The sequence below is a fragment of the Globicephala melas genome, chromosome 3 (genome assembly GCF_963455315.2).
Source record: "Globicephala melas chromosome 3, mGloMel1.2, whole genome shotgun sequence".
NCBI classification, from domain to species: Eukaryota; Metazoa; Chordata; class Mammalia; order Artiodactyla; family Delphinidae; genus Globicephala; species Globicephala melas.
Genome location: NC_083316.1, coordinates 12936771 through 12961616, shown reverse-complemented (window position 1 = coordinate 12961616; position 24846 = coordinate 12936771). Strand labels below are relative to the sequence as shown.

Sequence of the window (24846 nt, the reverse complement as noted above, 5' to 3'; positions counted from 1 at the left end):
ATATATACACACCACACACGCACGCGCACATGCACACACACACACACACCAACAAATTTGTGTGTGTGAATGGTATTTCACATTGATTGAGGACTCTTGAAACAATGGGATTTTTCCCCCAGGTTTAGAACCATGAAAATGTCCATCACTGTATGAAACAGCATAGAAAACTACAAATCAGAGTGTTACTCCCTGAACTTATTTACAAAACAGAAATAGACTCCCAGACATAGAAAACAAACTTACAGTTACCAAAGGAGACAGCAGGGGTGGGGGAGATAATTAGCAGTTTGGGATTAACATACACCACTATATACAAGATAGGCAAACAACAATGACCTACTGTATAGCACAGGGAACTATATTCAATATCCTGTAATAACCTATAATGGAAAAGAACCTGAATCACTTTGCTGTACACCTGAAACTAACACAACATTGTAAATTAACCATACTTGCATTAAAAAAAAGAATATTACCCCCTATTAATACCAGGTCTATCTTCAAATCACACAAACACTGGATCGCTCTACTTCATAGCAATATCCAGCTTTGCCATAATAAAAAAATAGCTCAACTCTTTTTCAAATCCTTCATGCAGTTAGAACTCAAAAATGAAAACTTTACCAAAAAATAAACCACATGCTAGCTTCCCTCCATCAAGTGCTGATCTAAAGGGATCGTCCAAAAGAGGGATAAATAGAGCATAGCTTATGCTGCTCCTGTGACAACTTCTTCCAGCTTTAGACAGGAATTTCCTGTTTTAAAAAATGAATTCCAAAAGCAATTTTTTTTTTCAATTTTCTAAGTTTCTGGAAGAATTTATTCAAAGCCAATCCACCAGTTTACTGGGCCAAATGAGAAGTTACAAATAGTGTGAAGTAGCTGTTTGAGGGAGACACCAACTTAGCTCCCTTAAAAATGAGGTCCTGGGCTTCCCTGGTGGCGCAGTGGTTGAGAGTCCGCCTGCCGATGCAGGGGACGCGGGTTCGTGCCCCGGTCCGGGAAGATCCCACGTGCCGCGGAGTGGCTGGGCCCGTGAGCCATGGCCGCTGAGCCTGCGCGTCCGGAGCCTGTGCTCCGCAACGGGAGAGGCCGCAACAGTGAGAGGCCGCGTACCGCAAAAAAAAAAAAAAAAAAAAATGAGGTCCTAATGAGGTCGCCTGTCTTGCAAGTAGTGGGATCCAGATTCTAACTGGGGCTGTTTGCCTCCAAAGCCGCTTAACCAGTAACCCCCTACTGTATGCGCCGACTTCCTCACCAGACCCCGAGTCTGCAGAGAACAAGCGAATGTTTTATTCACCGCTATATCTCATGGGCAGGCCATGCCCGGGCCTGACAGATGGAGATTAATAAATATCTGCTGGCTAAATGAATTAATAAAGGAACTGAACAATTTAGATGAGCAAATGCCCAAGTGTATCAGTCCCTGAAAAATTCCTTCAGATCCTGGGTGGTGATGACGAGAGGAGAGATCAAAGACCAAATTAACTGTCCTGGCCTCCAGAACCAATTCGGGGAAACTCAGGTCAATCAGAACATAAGGTCTGTGAGCTAATGTGGCCCCCAAGCACTCAAACAGAAGGCAGAGTCTTTCTAGAACCTTCCATCTCATTCATCCCCTTCGGCCAATGAGTCCCCAAGTCCTTCTACCTCCTTTCCACTGCTGAAACCCACACCTTCTTCCTCAGTCATTATGTCCCCGCTATAATTCAAGCTTTCACCTCCCCTCACTTAGCCGTTCTTCCTCCCCCCTACGTATACTACTGTTGGGGTCTGGATGGGGCTCCAGGAATAGCACCCTTCTCTCCGAGTCAGATTCAAAACAAACTGAGGAAATCAGAAAAGAGGAGTGGCAGCGAGAGGAAAATGTCTCCTTTATTTCCAGGAACTCTAGTTCAGAGGTTGTATATAGTTTTAGGTCTACAGCCAAGTGGCTAATACTGAATCCAAGTGTTGGCAAGCATGAGACCAAAGCCGGTCTACTTCTGGGCAGAAGAGCTTCCCCCAAGAGGAAAACAGAATGGAGCTCAGATGTCGACTTTATTCCTTCCAAATTTACCAACCAGGTAAATACTCCAGGCCAGAAATTATATTAATGGCACTCCCTTCACAAGGAGTAGAAAAGAGGAATCTACGTGCCTGGCCAGCGATCTCTCTAAACCTGTCCCAAGCCGGCTGCCTTTGCTAAGCACTGATGCGCCCTCCTGCCATTCACAGGGCTTCACGCTGCCTTCACAGCCACGTGCACCGGCCTACTGCTCCAGGTATGGGGCTGAACTCAGAGCATCCTCTCCTCCCCTCGTAGTTGACCCACTGGTTCCCGCCTCCTTGCCTGACCTTCTCTCATTCCCTCCTTAACAGCCTTGCCTGGCAAGCCCTGACTCATTTTTCCAGACCCAGTTCAAGGTCATCTCAGATAAGAAGTCCTTGTGAATATCCCCAGCTAAAGCTCACCACAGCCAGGTCTGTCCACCATCACATGCTTTAGTTTCGCCATCCATGGCTCTTTCAGTACTTTATTCCATCTACTAGACTGCAGGCCCCTAAATCAAGAACAATTTCTTATATTTTTTACCCCTCAAAACCGAGCACAGATTCTGGTACATGGATACCTACAAAGATTTACTGGATTAGAGATGCAAGTAGCTAGATGCAAAGTAGGACATAAAAATTCCATACAAATAAAATGCCACAGTGGATCGAATCCAGCTGAGAGCACCTGACATAGTCCCTCAAAGTAAGGGGTTAATAAGCATTGTGAACAAAGATATATCTAAGGGAAATCAAAGAAAATTTTATTTTAAGAAGTTACATTGAATTGGGCCTGAACTGAGCAGGACTTGATTGGTAATCAAATAGAAAGAACAGTCCAAGAAAAACAAAACCCATGACAAAAGACACAAATCTAGGAAAATAAAAGACATATTTGGGGAACACTGAGGTTCCTAGTTTAGCCAGGGTATGGAGTACATATAGAAGAGCATCCTGAGAGAAAGCCAGAGAGGGAATCTGTCTAAGCACACATAGGGCCTTGAGTACCAAATAAAATTAATTTCTACTTAATTTACAGACGACAGGAGTCGAAGAATATTTTCTAAGAGAGTAGCTGCTTAATTATGCCAAGGAAACTATATAAAATCTGGATCCTTGTAGTAGTGATAATAACAAACTAATAATTTGTTTTTCAATTCCTTCCAAATTTCTCAGGACCACAGTGACTCTGAGCTTACAGTCATTTGATAATCTCAACGGAACATTATTTGAGCATAATAAAAGGATTAATAAACTATTTAGGATGATCAACAGACTAAATATTAATTTGTCATCATTTTTCATTTTGCTTACGATTCTTTCAACCCACCCCTGCATGCTTCATCCACCTAATGAATCCGTACTTGCCACTGGCCTATCATGTAATAAGCCTTGCCAATTTCCCAATTCTCTTAATAGCCAGTATCACAAAACGCTGATTTCAGGCAGTAATAACTATGACCATCTGTTTCTACTTCACCATTTCTTCTTCACTATTCAATTACCAACTGTGGTGAGCTTCAGAGATCACTCTTCAAAAATAGAACCACGGAGAAATTATTGAGATGTCTGACTTCAGTGCCAGAGTTGAACAAACGGATCAGACAGATAACTGGTCTCTAGACCCATCTGCAGTCAATTCTGAGTTACAGCAGCAAAACAACGCTGAACAAATTCCAATACGGCTCTTCAAAAACAGCACCTGGAACTATAAGCCTGGTTTTGCTCTTTTGCCAACTAGCTATGTACTTTTGGTCAAGTTACTTTAGTGCATGGGGCTTTATTTCCTAAATCTATACAATGAAAGGATTAGACTAGGTCCCCAAGCAAAAATCCATTCATGTCTCTTAACTGTCAGATGAAGGCTCCCTTTTAAGAACAGCCAGGATTCCCAGAAAGATGATTTTCCCAGCAGTGGCATCCTGCCCTTGACCACTGCCAGAATAGCATCGTATTCAGCTTCTCCGTTGTCTTATACTGGTTTCCCCAGTAAATAGTCTCTGATATGATTTGAAGTACAGGTGCTTTGTTGGGAAGTACCCTTGGCATCACACTTAGGAAAGGCAAGGGAGAAGGCAGGCAGAGACAGAATTTGGTCTGTGATGCAGATGCAATATAGGACTCAGCCAACTGGAGTTCCAGACCAAAGATGGCTCTTCAGAGTGGTCCCAAACTGTACCCCCGCCTCAAAAAGTCATTCGATGGGGGCTGCTCCCTTGCCCTGAGTGACAGTAATTTCCGAGAAGCCCTGAGCCATGCTGGGGGTATGACACAGTCAGTCCCGGAGGGGCTAACTGCACAGAGAAGGAAAACAGCCACTACATTCACCTCAAATCTTCTGAAAGTAAGAAAAAAGGGCATGAAGCATGGTGAGTAAGAAAGAAATGGATTTAAAAGAAACACCTGGACTCTGTATGACCTTAACCAAACTCTCTGATTTCTTTGTGCCTCAGTCTCTTTCACTGTCAGCTGATCTGTGGTCAATTTCACCATGAACACATCCAAGATTCTATTACATGTTTCATTCTTGGTCTACCCTCAAAGCCCTTTTATCACCTACCTCAAGGCTTACAAAGATTGTGAAGGTAAAAATCCCGCACATATCCAACCTCTCCAGAAGCATTTTGAGATTCAACTCCATTAACTGTGAAGAGTCGACCAACAGCAGCAAATTCAAATCTACACACCACGGTGGACACACAGCTAACCCACGATTAAATTAGATTTGCAGGCAGCAGCTTGGAGATTTTGATGTTAGACTGAATACATTACTCAGTTAGTTGTAACTTTATTACCCATGCTCCCCCTTGTGAGGCAATTTTCCTTATTGGAAGTAAAGCAACCCCAACCAAAGCATTTAAAAATGATCCTTTTCCTGTTTTTATTAGCCTGTATCAAAGAAAAGACTATTTGAAGCACAACCAAGGGGAGGGAATTGGCTTTTTATTGCTCAGTTCATGTTGTGGCTTCAGGAATGGAAAAAGACTCCCCAAGGAAATACTGTCTCTCAAAACAAGCTCACAGGGTGATCAACAAGAGAGGTCTTTGGGAGAGATGGAAAATAGAGAAAATTATTAAAATATAATTAAGTAGGCAAAGTGGATGCAAAATGAGATGTGAAAAGTAAGCTGTTAAGGACAGAAATGTCATGTCTTGAAATTTATTTTCATAGTAGTCTCCGCAATATACACTGTCCAAATGGGGCTACATAAATCTTTCCAACCAACGGAGCAACTGTTGATCTTTAAAATCAAAAACCAAAAGACAAAAAAAAACCCAAAAAGACAAAAATGAGGGTATGAATGCTGCCTGTGAATCTGAATTTACGCTCTGGTACTTCAGAACAAACGTCAACCAGGCTCAGTGCCCTGCAGAGTACAGTTCTCACCAACAGAGATTATAGCCACTCCTCTGAGCTGAACACATAGTCAGGGAAACCAACAAACTACAACATACAGTTCCAAGCGGATATCATGTCACAGAACCATTTCAAGTCTGTTCATAAACTACAGACACCTCTATCCCAAGTTCCATCTCAGAAAGCTCGTGTGTTGGACTATTTGATTCTTCTGTAGTTTGATTCTTACTGTGACCCTTTGTCTAAAGCTGTTCCTCTAACAGAAAACATACTATTAAAAAAAAACGGGGCTTCCCTGGTGGCGCAGTGGTTGGGAGTCCGCCTGCCAATGCAGGGGACGCAGGTTCGTGCCCCGGTCCGGGAGGATCCCACATGCCGCGGAGCGGCTGGGCCCGTGAGCCATGGCCACTGGGCCTGCGCGTCCGGAGCCTGTGCTCCGCGGCGGGAGAGGCCACAGCGGTGAGAGGCCCGCGTACCATAAAAAAAAAAAAAAAAAAGGCACTTTAATTTTAATTGTATTTTTTAATTCCTTATAGGTTACATATTTCTCTTCATTTACAGAAAAAAACAGATGTGAGGAATAATGGATTTTGCTGAATTTATAGAAAAGGGTTATTTAAATAATCTCGTGTATGTATACACATATACACACACTACAGCTCAATAATGTTTTTCTTTTTTTCTGAAATTGATTATTTCCCTTCTGATTTTAGTAAGGAGGGAAGCCAGGAACAGAAGACCTACTAGAAACCATTCCAATCATACCAGACACATCTAATAACTTTTATAGTTTGCATAATAAAAAGGAGAAAAATAAAGATGCAGAGCCCCCAGCATGAAGTAGATGAATATATAAATTTAAAAGGATTCATAATGCTATAACCCTTTAATCCAGAGAAGAGAACAGAGCCAAAGGAGTAATTTATTAGAGATCAATTTTTAAATGCTTTCTAGATTGATTTACTTAAATTGTCACGTAAGCTCAATTTCCAAAGCAGCTGAAACAAATATTACCAAACAATACAATCTGCAATAAAAAATAGACAGCAGCATTCTACTCAATACCCATTGAAAATAGTTAAGTCCACAATACTGTAAATCAGTGAAGTTGAAATGTCTTCTGCAATTGTTTTCAGCAATGCTGAAAAATACATATTTCATTTTCCTCATTGAAAAGAATTAAGTCCACAATACTGTAAATCAGTGAAGTTGAAACGTCTTCTGCAATTGTTTTCAGCAACGCTAAAAACTACATATTTCATTTTTCCTTAAGTACACAAGCTATTTTCATCCATAAGATAGATCCACATTGTTCAAAATAAAAGTCCAAGTTAGAATATCCTCAGAAGAAAACATGCCCAGAAAAACTTTCTTTTAAGAGTAAAATGTTCAAGTCTAAGAAAAGTTCACTGAAAATATGATAGGGTTTTCATAGACTTTTTTAGATCCAATAAAGATCATGGCTACAGATTCATCCTCATGTATTTGTTTAACAAAAATATATTAAGGACCTAACACGTGAACAGGGTTAGAGTCATGTCGAGTAAGCATGTGGTCGGATGAGCAATAAATAAATACAAAGGAACAAGAAACAGAAAAAAACAAAAAAGCAGACAGTAAACCAGAGGACAATGAATGGAAAGTAAAGCAGTTAAAGGCTAAATGACAGTGTGGATTTCCATCACAACAACATCAGAACCTCAGTGACCTCTGATAGCAACTCATCCTAAAGGGCTTGTCCAGGACCTAAACACTTCCAAAGACCTCTGAACAATGCGGTTCTTCAACAGCAAAGGAAACCAGAAGACTGAAAACAATGACTCCAGTGATGCTGATTGGCCCCAGTTTTAGAGTTGATTCTCTGATGCTCCCAAAAGTAAAGCAACTTTCTCTACGCATCTAGAGCAGAAGCTTTCAGAAGGAAACACCCCTCACAGCCCCAGCTGAGTTTTATCAGCTAGCAAGTGACACCCTAACAAACAAGGCCATCTTGTCCTGAATATTTATCTAACAATTCACTCTGCATTCTCATTATCATAATCTTACCACTGCAAGGCTGCTCCCCTGAGCAGTGGCACAGCTCTGTGGCCTGAGACAACCAAGGGGGAGCAGGCTTCTCTGCTTCTATCAATACTAGAGCTCCAAAAGCAATTAAAGGACAGGATGGATGCTTGCAGACCCCCACTTTCATCCTTGGGTGCAAGCAATTTAAAATACTGTCACAGATGCCTGGTGATAATACCCTAGCATGATTATATTATTTTATCTTGTAGCATTTTAAGGGAAGCCATATTATGATAGAAAGTGTACTAAATTTAGAATCGGAATGACCCCATCTATTCTCAACTGTAAAATCAAGGCAAATCATTTAACCTGCCAAGGCCTCAGTTTCCTCATCTACAAACTGGGGATCATGGCAGACACCCCTCCCACAGTCCCTGTGATGATAAATGAGATTAATTTCTGAAACGCTTTATAGTTTCCAAAGCAATTTCCTAGATATACGCATGGAGAAGTCTCCCAGGGGCTAGCAAAGATAAAGGCAAGTACAAATACATATTGGAATAATTCCCCACATTAATAGCTGTTTCAAATCCATACTTTTAAAACCAGAGGAAAATACAAGATATAACTTATAAACTACTTAGGAAGGAAAATGTGAACACCTCTTTCAGTCCTCCGTTAGCTTTTGTTTGTGAGCAGGTGGCCATCCCAGGTCAAAAGCTATCCCGGCACCAAGATAATTTGCTAACACTCTGGGGCGAAGTGGGACAGCCTCCCAGCTCTACTAGGCGCTCTGAAGACTCTAGAATATGCTAATTATTTTACAGGCTGCCATTCTCAGAGACACTAGTCAGCCTGCCAATTTGTCAGCAGATTGGTGCCTAATGAGCAGTTAATTGGCCCTTGGGAGAGCCAGGTAAAGTGAGTTGAAAGTCTCCTTCCAAAGATGTCTTTCATTTTTGCTCACCTCATCCACATAAAACTGTCACTTTCATTTTTAAGGGGCTACTTCTCAGTCACTGAAATCCTTTGAAACACACAAACAAAACAAAGATCAGGAAAGATGCTGGCTGCCACTGACATGCCCAGGCAGGAGGGGGTCAGGGGCACAGCGGAGAGGGGCACAAAAGCTAGCACAGCCACAGGGATTTCAGACCGGACTGGACCACTCACCAGCTCTGTGCCCTGGGCAGTCAGTCCGCCTTGCCTCGAAGCTCCTGTGTTGGCAACTGCAAAATGGGATGATCTGTGCCCACAGCCCTGGCTGTCTTGAACTACAGGAATGAGTGTGTGTAACATGCTCGGGGAGGGAAGTAGCATCTACTAAGTGCTCAGTAATTGTTACTATTACTGAAATGACCGAAAATACAGTAAACTTGGCAACATCCAAGCCTACCGAGTAACTATTAGTAATTGTTTTTGTTCCTTGAGCTAAGATTTTTGTTTTTGTTTTTGTTTTTGCGGTACGCGGGTCTCTCACTGTTGTGGCCTCTCCCGTTGCGGAGCACAGGCTCTGGACGCGCAGGCTCAGCGGCCATGGCTCACGGGCGCAGCCGCTCCGTGGCATGTGGTATCTTCCCGGACCGGGGCACGAACCCGTGTTCCCCGCATCGGCAGGCGGACTCTCAACCACTGCGTCACCAGGGAAGCCCGAGCTAAGATATTTGTAAGAAAAGAGCACTGAGTAGAACAGTGATTCCATTCTTTACGGTAGAGGGCAATCAGTGCCCTAACACAAGTTCTCTCTGAATTTCTCCTCTTCTTCCCTCTCCTCTTATTTATGTTTCTTCCGCTCCACCCTCAGTCTCATACGTGTTCTTCCTCTCCCTGGGGTCTGAGCCACCTCCGACAGCTGCACCGTGGAAGACCTGGCCTTAGACTTGGACCTAACCCAGAGGCTCCTGAGATTCAATTCGAGTACTCCATCGGGTCAAAGGTTCAACTGCACATACAAGGAGCCTTTTCCTGACTTCTCCGCCTTGCCAAAAAGTGGGTGACTCGCAGCCAGAAGGTCAATCTGTGAGCAGAAGAAAAATTCCTGAAATTTTTCTCTAGAAATTCTGATTCTCTTTCCACTGCTACATCTGCTTGGAAAATGCAGCACAGGAATTTACCACAGAAAGGGTAGCAAACAAAAAAAATGTTTTAATAACATTTCTACACGTTGCTCAAGGCTTCTAAAGTTACAATTATGAGTTTGTGCGGTGTTAACAACTGTTTTTCATTTTGTTACTGGTTTAGAAGTTAAATAGGGATTGATAGAGTGAGCATATCTAATGCACAACCGAATAAAGATTTACGACTCCAGACAAAGTTGACACTCCTTCACCCAGGGAAGGGGGAGAATGGTGACCCCGTGTTTAGATTTCATTACTCAGGAAAATTCAGAGATGGTTCATAATCAGTCATGTCAGAAGTCTGAAAGTTGTACGTCTCTGGGGTATGAACTAGCACACTTAAGAAGCATCTGCCTGCAGGCTCCCATTCCCCTTGGTTTCAGGGTACAGGTGTGGTGAGGACCTAGGCTGGTCAGGTCCTGCCCCTCCATTGAAGCCTTCCAAGGTCCTCGCTAACAGGTCCCACAAGAACCACTTCCCATTGGAATAAACGATATCCGAAATGGAACATGAAGATTTTCGGGAACAATTAGGGAAAGACTCCTAACAAAAGATTTAGTTTCTCCCAAGAGTGTAAGCGACTCCCTCTCCAATGTACCTGTTTTCTTTTTTTAATTGAAGTATAGCTGATGTATAATATCGTGTTAGTTTCAGGCATACAGCACTGTGATTCAGTTTTATATATATATATATATATAAAATTTATATGCATATAATTATATAATGTGTGTATATATATATATATATATATATATATTCTTCTTCAGATTCTCTTCCCTTATAGGTTATTACAAAATATTGAGTATAGTTCCCTGTGCTATATATAGTAGGTCCTTGTTGGTTATCTATTTTATATATAGTGGTGTGTATATGTTGTTATTGTTGTCGTTGTTTTAGAAAATATGTGCATCCTTTAGATGTTTGGGGAGTTGCAGATATGGTCCAGTGCTGTCATTATTTAGAGCTGCTCTAGTCTTATGCCCACTTCCCACTTATCACTTACATTCACACTTAGCACGTCGGAAAAGTAGGGTCCCCCTGTGAATCAGCATTTATCATCTTGTTCTGAAATCACTGGCCTCCCTGCCTAGCTTTTCAGTTAGATACTGAACTTCCTTAAAGCAAAAGTCTTATTCTATCTAGAGATTTAACGCAGTGAGTAGATGGAAGAAGAGGTCTAAATTTCTGTAACCAAAACCCAAAAAAAGCTACATTCTGGGAAAGTTCAGTAGATATGGACTTTATCACCCCGTGGCAGAACTGCCTGTCTAGCTCATGCACAGAAGACATGGCGCTGAACAAAAAGGAGTCAGGGCTCCTTGAGAAGGATGCTGTCTTTGTGAGGTTCTAGTCAATTTGTAGCTTCTGATCAGATGTCACTAACCAATGATGCCAATTAAGTCTTATCAACAAAGTTAAAACATTAATTCAAGATAGTCAACACAAGCACAATTCAGGGTCTTGCTTCAACTTCAGGAGATCTACATGTTTTAGGGTCATAATAAAAGGCACAGTAGGTAGAGTCCATATCCATTACTGCACTGAAAATAGGACATGTCATTTATCAAACCCCATTTTTGGTTCAGGAGATTACGTACCACCGAAGGCAGGGAAACAAATTAAATCAGTTGATTTTCCAATTAATATCTAAATATATCTAAAAAGACATAAACACATACATGTAACAGAGAGAGAAAATGAACCTAGAGGAAGTGGGGATAGTACTTTTCAACAACTACAAGGATAGAAACGTATTAAGGGGGGGAAGTAGCAATATGAGTTCAAATCAAACAATAACACTTCATCAAACATAACTGCAACCCACAGACACAGAAAACAAATTTATGGTCACCAAATGGGAAAGGGGGGAGGGATAGATTAGGAATTGGGGATTAACGTATACACACTACTATATATAAAATAGATAACCAACAAGGACCTACCGCAGAGCACAGGGAACTGTTTTGTAGAGCACAGGGAACTATTCTGTAATAACCTATAATGGAAAAGAATCTGAAAAAAATAGATATGTATATATGTATAATTGAATCACTTTTCTGTACACCTGAAACTAACACAACATTGTAAATCAATCATACTTCAATTTAAAAAATAAATAAATAACTGCACATGGCAAATTGTTCGCTAGGGATCTTGCTGTAGGGTCCTACGGTAGACCCCTTAGCTGATGCAGAAATCTCAAGCAAAACAATCTTTCCTGTGGTCCCCCTTCCCATGTGCGAGGACTCACTTCCTCATTAGGCAGCCAGTCTCAGATGCGGGCAGCTCTCATCATTAGCTCTTCCTCAGACTGCGTCAAATCTACCTACGTGCTAGTAACTTACATATCTTGGTCTTTGCTCAGCACTCTGAAATTTAACCTTCATCATGACAGCTCTTCAAATATTATGTTTTAAGGTATTAAGTTTCTAAACGTCATTTATCCCCTTCTTCATTATTCAGAGAATTAATTCACTCTAGATTTTACTCAAGATACTGTCACGTGCTTTACTACATTCCAAATGCCATGGTACGTGATATCTAGGAGTTTCCCTCAATCAAAGAGCTAAGCCAAGTAGTCTAATCAACTTCCAGACACACCACTCAATAAGGGCTAAGGGTAAAAGTGATTAGCAATTACTCAATCTACCCAGAATTCATTCTGTTTCAAAGGGCAGAGAGAGCTGACACAAAGTTGAGGTGAGTTGATTCTTAAGGAGAACGAAAAGTTACCTCTCTTCTCTTTCTCTGTTTTAAATATGCAAAAAGATTCCTCAAATCTCTGAAAACACTGTCAGACCAAAAATGGTACTGATAGCTTCACTAATGCTTTGATTTGTGCCAAACAGTGGAATCACTATCATATATCTTCTGATTTTCATCAGAATGAATTTATTTACTGGAGGCAAAAGATAAAGAGCTACATCCATCTAAGAATTACAGAGACCTTTGGAGAGATCTTCGGGTGAGCAGTCACACATCCAGTAAGTCAGGCAACATCTACTGGTTGGAGAATGAAGGGCATTTCCTAGGCTCCCCCTCCCCTCCCTGCAAAAGCAGTCACAAACCATCTGCTAAAATACCATTGGATAAAACATATTTGTAAAGACTCTAGGCAAAAAATATGCCCAGTAGCCAGACTGACTCTGTTCCACTCTAGCTGACTACTTACAGAAGACTGATGATGTTACACTTTTACACTTGCATAAAATGATGATGCAAGCCCTCCAGCATAAAGAGTATTCACTTTGGTAGAACACAGTGGTTGAAAGGAACAGTCAACATGCTACATGGATCCTCAGGGCTTAGTCCCTCACTTCTTTTAAGTTTCAGTCTAAATGCCAGTTTTTCCATAAGGCCCACAGTGACTACTCTAATTAAAATTGCCACACCCTTCTCTTCTCAACTCCCATCAGTCTTTTTTTTTAAGATTTTTTAGATGTGGAGCATTTTTTTAAAGTCTTTATTGAACTTGTTACAATATTGCTTCTGTTTTTTATGTTTTAGTTTTTTGGGCCAGGAGGCATATGGGATCTTAGCTCCCCAACCAGGGATGAAACCGGCACCCCCTGAGTTGGAAGGCAAAGTCTTAACCACTGGACCACCAGGGAAGTCCCCCCATCAGTCTTAATTTGACAATTTTCTTTATGCAGAGCCTTGGCCCCTTAGAACTTACCATGTGGTTTACTAAATGACTGTGCCTGTGTGCACACGTGTTAACTGTTCCATTTCACCTCCCTCCCAACACACATGGACACATGCACACAGATGAAGGTAAGATTGACCAGGACAGGATCTTTATCTGTTTACTGTTGTATTCCAAGAATCTAGAGGAGTTCCTGGTACATGGTAGGAAATAAGAAGTCAACATATATTGGTTGAATGAAAGAATGAATAAGTAACTCTGGGCTTAGACAGACTTGGCCCTGAGTCCCAATTCCACCTACGCTACCTGTAGGATCTTGGGAAAATGATCATCCTCTCTGCACCTCTGTTTCCTCATCAGTAAAATGGAGACATAGGAACACCTGCCCCATAGGATCAGGATTGTCATGAGAATTACATTGTAACAGGGAAGAACAAAATCTGACACCATGTTGGATCTGTTTCTTTTACTTTAACCTTTGCTCTCCAGTTGCTTTTTGTTACTATAATCACTAAAAAGATGTTGTCTATAGCTATTGGCATACCTAATGGCCTCCCTCAGGGAAGCCTGCCCCTCTGCCTAAATGTTAAACTAAAGTGCCTTTGTTCAGTTCACAGGGAAACATTCTGCCCACCTGTGGATTGCTGCAAGAAAGAAGGAAGTAACACATCCCCTCCCTGAGGCTGGCCAAACCAGGAGGTGTTTTGCAAGACTTACCGCCTTTTTATTTTACTTCCTCACCTCCTCCCCTTCTCTGTTCTATAAAAGAAACTAGCACACAGACCCCATAAGATGGTACTCTGGGACCCTAGTCTGCCATCTTCTTGGACGCCCGGCTTTCCGAATAAAGTTGCCATTCCTTGCCTCAATAACTCGTCTCCCGATTTATCGGCCTGTCGTGCAGCGAGCAGAGTGAGCTTGGACTCGGTAACAACAAGAGTCAGCGTCCACGAAGGGCTCAGGATCAGGCTTGGACAAAGTAAGCATTCAATAAATGTTACTTGCCATCGTTATTATTCTTTCAAGATACGCTTCCCGAAGTGGTGATGGATTGGTGATGATTTATGCTCCCAGGAAACATATCTGAGAAGCACAGATCTGAGATGGTGAAAAGGGACTCGGGGCGTTGATAGAGCAGCAGAGCTACCAAGGTCAAGCCCCATCACAAGGCCTCAGCAGCTCCAATTCAACGACAGGCAGGATTTTACAAAGGAGCTGTTAACAGTGCAAGGACGACAGACTGAGCCCTGCTGGAGTAGAATAAACATAACAACGAAACCACTGAGTAAGTGAGGGTGAGGCTGGAAACCTTAAAAGGCAGGAAAAGCAGCTCCTCTCTCACTACTTGAACAGAGAGATTTGTTTATTTAGTTTAACTGGAGTCAAAGCTAATGGTTCTAATGGCTTTGAATCACCTCAGCTTATTCTCCAGATTTCTACACATGGGCTGTAACTTAAATTTTATGAAAGAAGACAAAGAGAAAAAATCAGCCCTCCATAATGAGAGTTTACCGGAACATACTAATCATACAGACATGCGCTTATATTTCTAGAAAGCTGAACATCGGCAGTGGTGTGGCAACTTTTTCCTGGAGCGAAATCCAAGTCTGCCTAAAGGCTGAGAACTAAATCATTAACCTGAACATTCACTAAGTATTTAGGAAAACAAAACACTGGAAACACCCAATATTGATAAACACATAACTTTAATCTCAGCAGAAAAAAGCAGAGACTGATTGAGTTAAGAGAGGAAGTGGGAATAAGTAAGGAAGATAGAGATGAGGGTAAAGGGGATAACAAAGGGATTGGGGCATCTACTGATTTCAGGGCAGTAATAGCCTTAACTTCCCTATTTATTATAACATGTCTTCCCAAGGCGAATCTCTGTTAAGTGGTCCATTCAGGCATTATAAGAGCAAACTAAAATGAAGGACTGCATGCACAAGGATGAGCATGACAAATAAAGCCAATAAAAAAAAAAATTCTCTCCTCACTCTATAGAAGAAAGACCTTAAGATTTGGGGACAACTGAGCAAGGTCACAGTAGCTAAGTTGAAGCTGGAATCAAATTTCTAGACTCTCAAATCAGTGCTTTGCATCCTATATCAGAACTGCCTGGAGCTTTTAACACGCATGTGATAAGCAGTTCAGATTCAGTTTCTGACAAGCTCCCAGGTGATACTGCTGCTGCGGGGCCTGGAATGATGCAGAAGTAGGAAGCCTCTGTCCCATTGCACCTGCTAAGGTAAGTCTTGGGAATTTTTTTTTTTTTTTAATAAAAAAGATATTTTCCAGGAGCAGGAGAAAGTGAGATTACAGATGAAATACTGAAGTTTTGAAAGTTCTAATAATTCACAACAATATCTGTAAACTTTCAGGGCCATTTACATGGTGTCAGCTCCACTAGTAAGTAAAATATACTGAAGTTACAGTTTTTTTAAGTATACACAAACACCGATGTTTTATAGTTGGGGGATCTCTCACTGAGCCATTCTGTGGATATGCATTTGTTGATAATTTGAAATACACCACACCTAAATTGCTCTAAATCTATGAAACTCTCTTAATTCTCAGTCTGCTTTGATAATAGAAATACGATGTCTAGGGGTTGCTTTCACTTTCTTTGAAAGTTGACATTTTAGATAAGAAAGATTTAGATAAGGATTTGGTGTGGCACTAACACACCAAATTCCAAAAGGCTTATCTGCATAGATTTTACCATCCAATAGCACCATGTAATAAGGCTGACCATACCCAACCACATATATTATAACCATATAATACATTACATATATTATAATGACATATATTAGGAGAGGCCCGGTGTAACTGGGGGGAGAAAAGATTTTTGAAAAGCTCTTGTTATTCGATTTCTCTATGTTCCCCCACACCTATCACAGAGGAATGAATGACGATGCACTTGAAGAGAGCTGATGAACGCTGAACACAACGTGTCCCTCCAGCCAAAACTCAGTTACCTCCCAAAGCTTCCTTTTGGTCCCCTTAAATCAGCTGAGCCCAAGAGATTTTTCCTATAAAAAGTCCACAGTGTATCTAAATCAGATCCCAGTAAAATTTCACTTCAGCTGAAGTGAAAACGCAGAGGTAGCATTTACGGATAACAGCTGGAGAACATTAGTTCTCTGTCTCTCCTTTTCTCTCCCAAGGGTTGAAAACTCCACTGTTCAGACAGGAAGTAGTCATACACCACACACTGTACAATGCAAGAACGCTGGGATCTAAGAACAAGTTGCATAGGAATAGGAAGAGTGTGAGGGGTTTTGTTGAAGAACACAGAGCAGTGACCCTGTGTTCCTCTTGGGGTGTCCATTCCCCCCACCAGTGTTCAAATCGCATAACGTATGCACACCCAGAACTGACAGGCACACACTTCACTCCCCGAAAGCTTCTTTAATAACTCAGAGTAAGGAGGCTTAACCTTTCATTTTTCCGAAATTTTTTAAAACATTAACTTCAAGAAGTTTTGGGGGGTGGCCAAGATTCTCCATTAATCTTTTTTGGCATAATTTCACGGTTGCTCTCTAAAAAGACCACCTTTTAACTTTTTAAAAAAGAAACTGTCAGGAAAAAAAATCTCTTTTACATAACTGCCCAGAATAAGGAAATATATATATTTCATATATATACGTGGAATTCAAAACATGATGCTCTGGAAAAGAATGATTTAAACAAAAGGTTCTTGTGGATACGGTTTTTTAGGGTCGGTTTCTGCTGTAATTCCACAAAGCTGCTGAGAAGGAACACAGACGCAAACACGGGGAGAGGCATCCACATTCTGTGGCCACAGCTCAAAGTTTTGAAGAGGATGATAGGAGTTTCCCTAACACCACAGGCTGAAGAGCCATTCTGCATTCCTACCAGTCTTCAGGCGCTGGACCCCGTTTCTAACCGCCGGTCCTCTGGGGGCGGGCTGTAAAACCGACCCTGTCTCTTCCACTCCCCTCCAGCCAAGTTCACGAAAAGACAAACCTTCCTAACTACTGAACTGCGGGAAATGCCTTTGCCGTATGCATATGAGGGGCATGCAGTTAATCAACCGGGTTACAACACTACGGTTCTATGCAAAGGGCGGGGAGGGGCGAGGGAGAAGCCAACCCACATATCCATCATCCTTTTAGGAGTAGGTGGAGTTTAAAGTTTCCCCAACTTCCAAGTTCCCACTTGACAGGCAATATTTCTGTGCAATTTCCAGCCCCACATAACAGATGGTCCTCTGCCCGTCTCGAGCCCCGAGAGAGCCCAGACAAAGCCCCCCGCCACTCCTCGCCTCACACGGCCCCTAGGTGGTCAGTTTTACGAAGCTGTCAGCTCGGGGGCAGTGAGCAGAGAATGGAAACTTAACTTCTTCCAGAAGTTTTTCCTGCTACAGGAGAGTCCCGGGGAATGGTGCACAAAGGCCTGGGAAAATTTTCACTGCGTTGTTTTTCAAAAACGTCTTCCGCCCTCTGCCAAACCATCATCCGAAACCCCAGATGCCCAGGGAAGGGAAACTGAGGCACATGGTTTCAGAAACAGACAGAAATGCAACTCGAGCCGTCCCAAAGGCAACCTGGGAAGTTGCTTAGAGAGACCCCCGCGGTGGGAAAGCATCCTCGGGGCGCCGAAGTACTCAGAGCCAAAAGGGAAGGTGACGGCCCAGACAGGGTGCCAAATGGGGATGCGCCCCGGCAGCGCGCGAGAATCTTCCTTCCCAGACGGGAGGGCGAGGGGAAGGGAGGGGGGCGCGACTGGGGAGTTGTGAGGACTGGCGGCCCACTCACCCTCACTGCCGTACTGTTTGCCATTGTTCGCGCCCATCCTGCCGCCGTCATGCCCGCCGTCTCCCTGGACACTCCATAGGTGGGGCGCACCGCCTGCGCGCTCCGCCAGAGGAAAGCCCGCCCGACGGGACCTTTAGCTGCGCATACCCCACGCTCCGGGGCCGATCTCCGGACGGGGGCGGCCCCCGCACTCCGGTGGGAGGGGGCGCTCCGTCCCCTCCTGGCACCCCCGACTGCGCCGGGTGGGGCCGGGGGACGGCCGCCGCCCTTAAAATCCGCGTTCGGGGCCGGCGGGCGCAGCGCCGCGGAGAGCCCGCGCCCCGGGGCCGCCCAGAGGCTCGCCGCGCCGCCGCCGCCGGGTCCCCATCCGCCCGCCCCGATCCCCCTGCGGTGGACGCTGAGCCGCGCGGGCTGCCGGGGCTCCCGGGCTCCGCCGCTTCCTCCGGGCGCCCCTGCGCACCCGCGGCTTCCCCAGGGAGGGCGCGGCGGCCACTTGTTGCGGGTGCCCGGAGCGAGCAGAGACTCGCGGCCCGGCGCCGCTCGCCCAAGGGCCGGACTTTTGTTAGCGCCAGGCGCCTCCTCTCGCCGCCCAGCGTCAATCACAGCTGGAGCCCCGGGGAGGAAGGCCGGCCCGGAGATGCGCGGCCTTTTAAAGGGGCAGCGCGCCTTTTCGGGGCTCCGGCTTCCAGCCTCAGGCTCCGCGCAGGCCCTGCGCGCCACCAGCGAATCGCTTCGAGCGAAGGAACACGCTCTTGGCTCTATTTTACTATTGTTCTTTTACTGGTTGGGCCCCTAGTTAGTAAGATGAGCTTCCGGGCGTCGTTTGAAATCCCTTGGGTTTGCCTGCAGATATGGCCTATTTTAGGTGTGGTGGCATTTAAAATCAACACGCATCAGAGGCTGATTCTGTCTGACAACTCCAGGTAGGCGTGCTGGTATCCTCCTGCGGCTCCCACGTTTGGGACTGAGGCGGGGAATGGGGACGCGAGGGAGGGAAAACTTGAGGGGAGCTTAGCAGGGAGTCACTGCAGAGCCAAAGAGATTCCCCGCCCCGGTGCGGAAGGTTTCCTGGCTCAGAAGTTTTAAGAGCTTCCGAGCCAGGAAGTGTATTTTCTCCCCGTTTCTATGTTTTTTTTTTTCTTCTTCTTCTTCTTCTTGTGGTTGGTGTTAACCTTTGTTTAATACATTACAACTTCTTCTGGAGATTTTATATGGCACTTGTAGAGTCTTAAAATGGCCCTTTGGTGTTCCCTCCTTTAAATGGAAAAAGGAAATTCTTCTTAATGTTTTATTCCCTTTCCATGTAAATACCTAGATTTTTGTAACATTGCATCTTAGTGAAGACCGGGGCATTCACTGCACAAATTACTTTGTACGGAAGCAAGCACACAGCGCGATTTCTCCTTATACGTGTTAGATGTTTTAAGTTAAACTTATATAGCGATACATATATGTATGTATGTATGTATATATATATAAGCATTTATGGTACCTGAATGGAGATCCAGGAATTTTATAATTACCTTCTTCTTAAAAGACTTGCGACCACATGCAGAAATTGTCAGTGACGACCTTCTGTAGATTCTATTTAGGTAATTTCCTTTAACTTAATACAATCTTCTTTCTTAAAGATAAGCTAAAATATCATGTTTCCAAATTTAGCAATCTAGATTTATTGTTCCGAAGAGATCATATATTGAAAGAAAAATAATGAATTCATCTATTTTCAAGCACAGGATTAAATAGTTTGGTGTTGTACCGATAACACTTCAACTGTCCCAGTTCAAAGAGATTAAGAGCTGTATTTCAATTCATCTTTTCATATAAATAATCTAGCACACTGCCTGGCCAATAATATGTTTCCCATATCTGTTGAGTTAAATTTAAAACTTGTGTTACGGGCCCTGTATAGGAAATAAGGGTGTCAAAAATGTGGAAGAGTTAAATGGGTTTTCAGAGACTCCACCTGAAAATATAAACTCAAGCTAGAAATGAACAGATGTCTATATTATCTTCATCCAAAGTGGGTCCCGGCTCACCTGGTCCTTGTGATTTTCCATCACCATGTAGGGACTTGCCCTGGATCTAACCCTGGATCAGATCATTCTTTGGAGACTTAGTTGAAGATTAACCCACTGTAAAGTAGTGGAACGATGGACGCTCATCTTGATATTTGGTATTGAGTTGACAACTTGCTTCTTTATAGGCTTTTATCTCCCTGAACTTCTCAATCGCTCTTTTGACGTCTACAGATCAGGAAAGTGATCAGAGAAGAAACTGAAGCTCCAACAGTTCAAATGTCTAAAGTCACCTACGTGGTAAGTGCCACATGGCTTCAGGTTCTCAGGCCCTCTCCTCCCCACTCCCCTACTTCTCTTGACCTGGCCATTATTCAACTTGGAGTCACTGTCTCCCCTTTCGGTTGAGTCACCTTCCAGGACCTTTAACATCAAAGCAAAGGTGACAGTGAAAAGTAAATTGTAGAGACTAACCACATATATCTCCTTTGAAATTAAAGTCTCTAAAGATTTTCAAGGTTCTATTGCCTGCCGTAAAAGGGAACAGAGACAATCCAGTGTAAGAAATTCCAGTATAAAACAAAAATAGAAAAAAATAACTTGATTTTTAACATCCTTCTGATTATAAACTATAAATACATGTTGTCATAGTCACTGTAAAATCTTGGGGAAGAAAAGAAAGAAAAGCACTACTTCTGCTTAAAATGAAGGTGCATTCACATGTATATATGTTTTGCATTTCAAAAGTAAGATATTGTACACATATATGATTTTAGCAAGAAATTCCAATCTTTTTACCTAGCTGCCAAACTGAAACCGCACCTTTTAAGCCTCTCGAGAAAAGGATGGTGGGGTTTTCACCAATGGGTTCTGAATAACTAGCATAGTTCCTAACACAATGTACTCACTCAGTAAAAACCTGCAGAAGGAATGATTGTTGAACAAAGAGATACAATGATTTAAATATTGTTCCACTCTCTCTCCCTGCCTTTTTCAAGAAGGCACAATCACTGAAAATATTTAGAAACTCAGTTCTGAAATAGATTTGTGTTGAAATGCCTGTATTATCCAAAAGCGGAAGTACTGTTTTTTAATTAATATAAATTTATTACCAAAATATAAAGTTGGATTTTTGGCAAGACAAATATTTGTTTCAGATAGAAAATGAGGGTAAAAGTGATTATTATGCCCACCCCAGAACATTTAATATATTATTACCTAATCTGTAATATTAGAAAAGAAAAACAAAGAACACGCATTATTTTTATTTTATTATTGCAACTGTGCTGTTTTGAATTAAGTGTTTTGCATGTTTCGCTTAATGTTCATAACTTAATCAGGCAGTGCTTCTAGTAAATCTTATAATGATGACAGCAAGATTGGAACTGAGATCTATTTGCAAAGCCTATGATATTTCTCACTGCTTTCTGCCACCAATTTTGTGCCATCACTTGCCACCCTAGTTTTGGACGAAGTCTGGTTTTCAGTGGAGATACTATGTATTTAACTTAAAAAGAGTGAAGCATCTTTTGAAATCTGCTAAATTTAATTAGATTTCAAGACAAGTATTCATTTATGCCACATGAATCTTCATCATAGCCATGACGATTAATGGCTGGATATTTTAGATAAATAATTTAGATATTTTAATCATTATAAAGTAAACAGATAGCTTAATAGGATGGGCACTTTATATAGGACTCTCAAAACTCTCTCTGCTCACAGAAATTCCCTTAACAGCTCTGGGAAACAAAGTAGCTCTAATTCTAATATATTGAATTGGCTCTAATTCAAAATACTACAATATTCACATACTCCACTGAACCATTGCACTTCACCCTTGACTGTACAGTTAGCATGCAACTTCATATTGCTTTGTCCTTTATCAGGCAACCATCCTATATATCAGGAAGTAAGCCACACGAGACCCCACAGTAGCCCAAACCAGCATCACAAAGTTCATGTGCTTAGCTCCGAGTATTATAGCAGTCGTTCGGAGTCCTAACATATTTAATTATCTGATTTCTTAGAACACAGCAAAATAGAAGCAAGGCATTAGAAAGAATATTGCTCAACATATTTGAGAAACTACAAAAAGTTACGGCTCCTTAAAAGTAGGGTAATGAGAAAAATCTCTAAATGGAAGATGGAAAAACTGAATAAGGAAAACAGAAACAAGAAACCAATGAAGAATCCAGGGTGATATAATCAGAGGTTATTGTCTTAAATAAGGTAACATTAGCACCTGTAGTAAATAAACCTCCAAATTTTAGTGACTTGGCTTAATACCATAGAAATGTATTTCTCACTCATAAAGCAATCTAAGCACATGTAACTAGTCCACTGGAGATTATGCTCCACATGGTGATTCAGGTATCCAGGCTTCTGCTCTTATAGCCCCACCAACCACAACATGGTCCACATGCAGCTGGCTTAAGGCACAAAAGGTAAGTGGAAAGTCGTATCCCATCACATCTGCTCACATGCCACTGATGAGAACAAGTTCAGTGGCTTCATCTGGCCACAAAGGAGTCTAGAAAATGTAGTCTCTGACTGGCCTGCTGTCCCTAGCAACACCCCACACTGGGGGAGGGGAAGCAGTGATATTGGTGAACATGCATGTAGCTTAACATTCTTGAATAGCCCCTGAAGATAGCACTTCATTGTTACTAAGACACATAACCACTACATGTCATACACTTTGGGGGGCTCACCCAACCCACATCTGCCCTTCTCCCTCGCCTTCCTCTTCTCTTTAGGTCAAAAGTTAAATACTTGTTATCCCAAAAGCCCCCGTAGTTAAGAATGGCCATATGGCCCTGTCTTGGCCAAGGAAGTGTAAGCAAAATTCACTAGGAGCACCTGGAATAGATTTTTGCTATTGCAATAAAATCCAGAGATAGTTCTGCCACTATTTCTTCTCTCTTCTTCCTACCTTCAACTCCACTGTTTTTTGAAACTGTGGCAGCATCTTGTGAACTTCAGGGAAATGCCAGGAGAATTGTAAGGCTGGTGACCTGGAGTCCTGAAGATACAGAGCCCCTGAGGCAACGCCAGCAACTTCCTACTTCCAAAGTCCCTGTAATGGAAGGATAAAAACTGTTACTTAAAGCCAACTGCATACCTAAAAGATAACACATTTTCTTCATTTAAGAAGGAAGAAAAAAATAGATAATATAATAATATTTCCATCCTTAATAGTTAAAAATAGTATTAAAATACATTGATGCTTAAATGAGAAATTTTAAATTATGCAGAAAATATACATACACACAAAAAAGTTTTCCATACTGCTTGCCCCTGAAAATGTCACTCTATTCACTTTCCATCATATCTAAATACTCTATTGTATATATGAATAATATACATTTACTCAACATGAAGAAATAGTATTTTCAATGTCTTTATCAAAACTCAGTCTGTATTTAAAGCCAAAATCTTATGTCATGTAGAAAAGATGCAAAATAACAAAGGAATATTTCTCTCTCAACTATGGATAATATATAAAACTTTCCTGGAATTCAGCGTGACTTTCTTGAAAAAAAAAAGTTTTAATAGAGTTTATAATTTGTTTAAAGTGGAAACGTGTGCATTTATTCTCTGGCAGCAATAAATTAATTCCCTGATATAAGCAGTTTTCACATATGTTTCACCTTTCTCTACAAAACTCCAAGGGCTTTCACTATTGGACAAACTCTCCCCATTTCCCAGCTGTAAGTGGGCACTTAGGGTGTGATTGGAAAAGTCTTCGTGACTTCAGCCTTGCGGTCTTGAGGGTTGTGAAAACTAGGATAATAGCCAATGGTCTTATAACTGGTAGTTGCAGCCCAGCTGCACAAATTTCCAGGATGGTCCAGCACTCACATCAGCAGGAATTCAACACTGTTCCAAGCCGTAGAACTACTACAGTGAATAAGGTACCAAGTCTCTGCTTTTACAGAGGTGGAATCATTCATGAGTAGAGACAGACAACAAGCACATTCACATATAAATAAATAAGTTCAAATAGTGAAAAAATGCTATGTAGAAAACAAAGCAAGATAATGGTGTATAGGAGGTGATTTCTCTGACTGGCTGCTATGGCTGGAGAGATCGGAGAAGGTGTTTCTGTGGATGCAACATTTGTGCTGAGATTTGAACTCTGAAGAGATGTAGCCATGTGAGAGTTGATGGAAAGAATATTCCAGACAGAGGAAAGAGCAAATCTAAAGTCCCTAAGACTGGAATGAGCTTGGCATATTCCAAGGCCAGGAAGGGGGCCAGTGTAGCAGTCAGCTATTGCTCTGATAATGCTATGTAACAGATTATCCCTAACTCTGTTTTGCTCACAAGTCTGCAGGTCTGTAAGGGCCACTTTAATTTAGGCTTGTGAGTGAGCTGAGCTTGGTGCCAGAATTCAGGTCAAGTTTCAAAGTCCCTCTGGAGCCCAGGCCAAGGAGGCTGAGGGCCCTAGTGCATGCCCTCCTCATGGTGGGTCTTAGGACTCAGAAAGCCAAGGCCAAAATTTGCAAGCACATTTTAAACTTTCACAAGGATCAAAACCAAAGTCACATGGCCAAGTCCAAATCCAATGGATGAGGGAGATGCTTGACCCATTTCTGTGCATTGCAAGGTCACTTGACAGAAGGAGAGAGTGAGGAATTAAAAACATTCTCATCTACTGCAGCCAATATGGACAGAATGTTGTGAATAAATGTAAACTTTACAGGTTTGCTGGAAAAGGAGCAAAAGTCAGATTATATAGGATTTTGTAAGCATGATAATCATGTTGAACTTTGTTCTAATTATAAGGAAAACAGAGGGGTTATTAGTAGAGAACTACTTTGATCTGACTGATACTTTTCAAATCATCAGGGTTTATTCTGAAAAACTGGCAGATCTTAGAAGC

General features: G+C 42.2%; 1 protein-coding gene and 1 long non-coding RNA gene across 3 annotated transcripts in view; one reads left to right on the top strand and one right to left on the bottom strand.

The window, feature by feature from the left end:
* FBXL7 (F-box and leucine rich repeat protein 7) overlaps window positions 1–18249 on the bottom strand; it is a 416656-nt gene extending 398407 nt beyond the window's left edge. For both annotated transcript variants that reach the window (XM_030856593.3, XM_060295393.2), the window contains exon 1: window positions 17941–18249. In XM_030856593.3, coding sequence (XP_030712453.2) covers window positions 17941–17977 — 37 coding nt within the window. In that variant the 5' untranslated portion in view covers window positions 17978–18249. The remainder of the gene's footprint in view (window positions 1–17940) is intronic.
* Window positions 18250–18732: 483 nt separating this feature from the next.
* The window catches only part of LOC132596981 (uncharacterized), a 44915-nt gene continuing 38801 nt past the window's right edge, over window positions 18733–24846 (top strand). Inside the window, exons 1-2 of the long non-coding RNA XR_009563268.1 lie at window positions 18733–18863; window positions 20147–20258. This is a non-coding gene — a long non-coding RNA (uncharacterized lncRNA). The remainder of the gene's footprint in view (window positions 18864–20146; window positions 20259–24846) is intronic.